The sequence below is a fragment of the Echinops telfairi genome, unplaced genomic scaffold, assembly GCF_000313985.2.
Source record: "Echinops telfairi isolate 266 unplaced genomic scaffold, ASM31398v2 ScPeMD7_7469;HRSCAF=8507_1, whole genome shotgun sequence".
NCBI classification, from domain to species: Eukaryota; Metazoa; Chordata; class Mammalia; order Afrosoricida; family Tenrecidae; genus Echinops; species Echinops telfairi.
In genome coordinates, this window is record NW_022111373.1 from 79,444,822 (window position 1) to 79,447,781 (window position 2,960).

The 2,960-nt window shown below is 42.6% G+C and overlaps 1 protein-coding gene across 3 annotated transcripts in view; it reads right to left on the reverse strand.

The window, feature by feature from the left end:
* The window catches only part of TNPO1 (transportin 1), a 109,524-nt gene that overhangs the window by 62,714 nt on the left and 43,850 nt on the right, over positions 1-2,960 (reverse strand). For 2 of the 3 annotated variants that reach the window (XM_004703542.4, XM_045285399.1), the window contains exon 2: positions 28-141. In XM_004703542.4, the coding sequence (XP_004703599.1) occupies positions 28-141 (114 nt within the window). Of the gene's footprint in view, positions 1-27; positions 142-274; positions 352-2,960 lie in introns of those variants that run through there. The other variant, XM_004703543.2, reaches the window with a different exon arrangement.

Genomic DNA, 2,960 nt, shown 5'->3' on the forward strand with positions numbered 1-2,960 from the left:
GCGGCGGCGAGGCCTCGGAAAGGATACTTGTTGCACGGTCCTCTGGATGGTGGTGTCTGGGGACTGGGACTCCTTCAGCAGCTGCAGGATTTGCTGAAGCCCTTGCTCATCAGGTTTCCACTCATACTCCATCTTGGTTTGCTGCAAATAAAGCCAGACACAGGAAGAGACGGAGCAAATGTTACTCCCCGTGCACAGGCCCCAGGGCTTCCCGCGCCGAGCAACCCTTTTCTCCCCACGAGACGGACCCCACTCGTCCCCAGAAGCCTCGAACCTGCCGGAGGTGCTCCGAAAGAAGCCTCGGGCCGTGAAACCCAGCGGAACTGCTCCCAGCAGCTCGGCCGCCAACGTCTGCAGCTGCTGCCGCGGCCGCCGAGCGCAAGGAGCCGACCAGACTGAGTCACCGCGAATTTGCAATCTGGCCCCGAAGATCCGTTCACGGGAGCCCCCTGGGTCCTAGTGCCACGCCGTTTCCTACAGCCCAGCACAGCGCTAGCTCTGTCCACACAACTTTGCAGACTCGGGCTAATCAAACTGCTTCGAACCACCTGAAGAGATCTGGGTTTGTTTACTACTAAGTAAGCGAAGTGAAATAAGAATGATTGAAATAAAGAGAAAAGTCTGACAACTCCTCTTACAGATTAAAGACAATTAGTGAGAAGCAATAAAAATAATTATATTCACCTCGAAATATAAAGAGCTAAATAACATCTAGTCCGGACTCTCAACGATGCATTGCAATCAAAACCCACATCTCAAACGGTATTCAGTGCAAAAATGGCAGAATGGATTTTAACTTTACCAATACATAGTGTTTAATTCTATTACGATGTTTTCATATACCTAGTCCCGCTACAACCTGGTGAGAGATAATTTGACCTCATGCAATGAAACACCAAAATTTATCTGAGCAAATTACCAATTAGTGAAGACGGAGACAAGCTACTACCAGTTGCATCTCTCTAGTCAATTGAAACTATTATACCAATAACAATTTTTGAAATCATTTTATTAGGGACTAATACAACTCTTACCACAATCCATACATATATCAATTGTCAATAACAGTTTTTTAAACAAAAACAACATAAGTATCAATAAGGAATTTGCAAAAACCATACTGATATTGATGAAAAAACAAGGACTTTTTCATATGGCCCTATTGCTACATGATAGTGACAGTTGAGATTTGCACAAGTCTCTAGTAGTAGTAGCAACTTATTTTTTAACACCTATTTTTACCTGTCTCATTCCTTCTCTATTCAATATTCTGCAATCTGGCTTTGTTCACCACCTTCTATTGACTTGTTAATCCAACAAATCAACCTTCTTATTTAAAACAAAAGTATCATTTGTACCTAGTTTATTCTCTAATAACGGGATGGCCTTGTTTATTGCCTAATTAATATATCATGAAATATTTATGAAAATATTTTTAAAGACCCAATAGGATTCTACCACATCGCTATGCTATAATTTATTTTTAAATCCTTTTCGTTGATGTATACAAAAGCATCTCACTGATAAATACAAAAGCATTCAAAATCATAAGTATACAACCGGAGAGATTTTTACAAAGTGAACATAGCCGTGTCACAATCCCTGGTTCATGATCATTACCTCTCTTGTACCCATTCCTAATGACCACCCCTCCAGAGGGCAACCTCTATTTTAATATCTATCAAGATATAGTGAAAAAGGAGTCCTCATGGCACAATGAATTACATGATGGGCTGCTAACATCCAGATCAGCAGTTCAGACACACCAGCTCTCAGAGGGAGAAGGATGAGGCGTTCTGCTCCCATGGAGTCAGTCTCAGAAGCCGCAGGGGCAGCTCTACTCTGTCCCATAGGGTCCCTGTGAGTCAGAATGGGCTCGATGGCAGGGAGTTGGGTGTGTCCTTATACAAAGTTAAGTCCAAAAGTACGGCTACAAAATTACAGACACCTTCATTAAGCAAGAATCTGCAAACGTGCATCCATTGTTTGAGGACAGATCCTCCATGTGGATTTATAAAACACCTTTGAAAGCAGTATATCCATCCAGGAAGAATTCTGCCATCTTTGAGTCACACTATGTAAAAAGGGCAGATTTGACATCCTCAAGGAACTCAGATTGTCTTCCTGTGAAATGTTCCCTGAGATTTGGGAACAAAAATGAAGTCTGAAGGGATGAGGGCTGTAGAGTGAATGGGGTAAGGTTACCAACAAAACTCTCAGAGGTTAATTCTTGCAACAAGGATTGAGTGAGTACATTGTGGTGATGGGGTTAAAAATCTTCCTAGTCCAACTTTCCTAGCCTCCCCACACCAACTGGTGTTTGTAAGGAAAGCGCCATGGACAAAACCGTGATGATATCGAGGACACATCTACCTACTACCTACTTCTACTGTACCCAAATGAGTGTCCACCCTCCAGTTAGGGATTTCTCCTCCCACCCTGGCAACCCATCAGGAACGTTTCCTTTCATGTGCAAGCCTTTCTTGACTTTGCACAAAAGTGGTTTCATGTAGTACTGGTCAGTTTGTGACTAATTTCACCCAGTATGATGTCCTCTAGGTTCATCCATGTTGTGAGGTGTTTCACAGATTCATTGCTAGTCTTCTTTCTCTTTTCTTAATCTTTTTTATTGTGATTTAGGTGAAGGTTTACATAGCAGACCATCATGTTTACATTCAAGTATTTACCGTTTTTTTTCAACTCAACCATTTCACTCCCCTCAATTATGCCACGTTCTCCCAACAACTCCCGTTTCCATTCCTCCTTTTCCTCTAACTCTCTGTCCTTGAGTGTCCTTTTGGACTCTGGTAGTTGATAATTCTAACACAGGGATGAGTTCAGTTCCAGACCTAAAGGTGAGTAGAGGCCATGTTTTGGGGGCTCCCACCAGTATCTATGTGACCAGGAGGCCTGGTGTCTAATGATTTTGAGGATTTAAAAAAAAATCATTTTATTAGGGG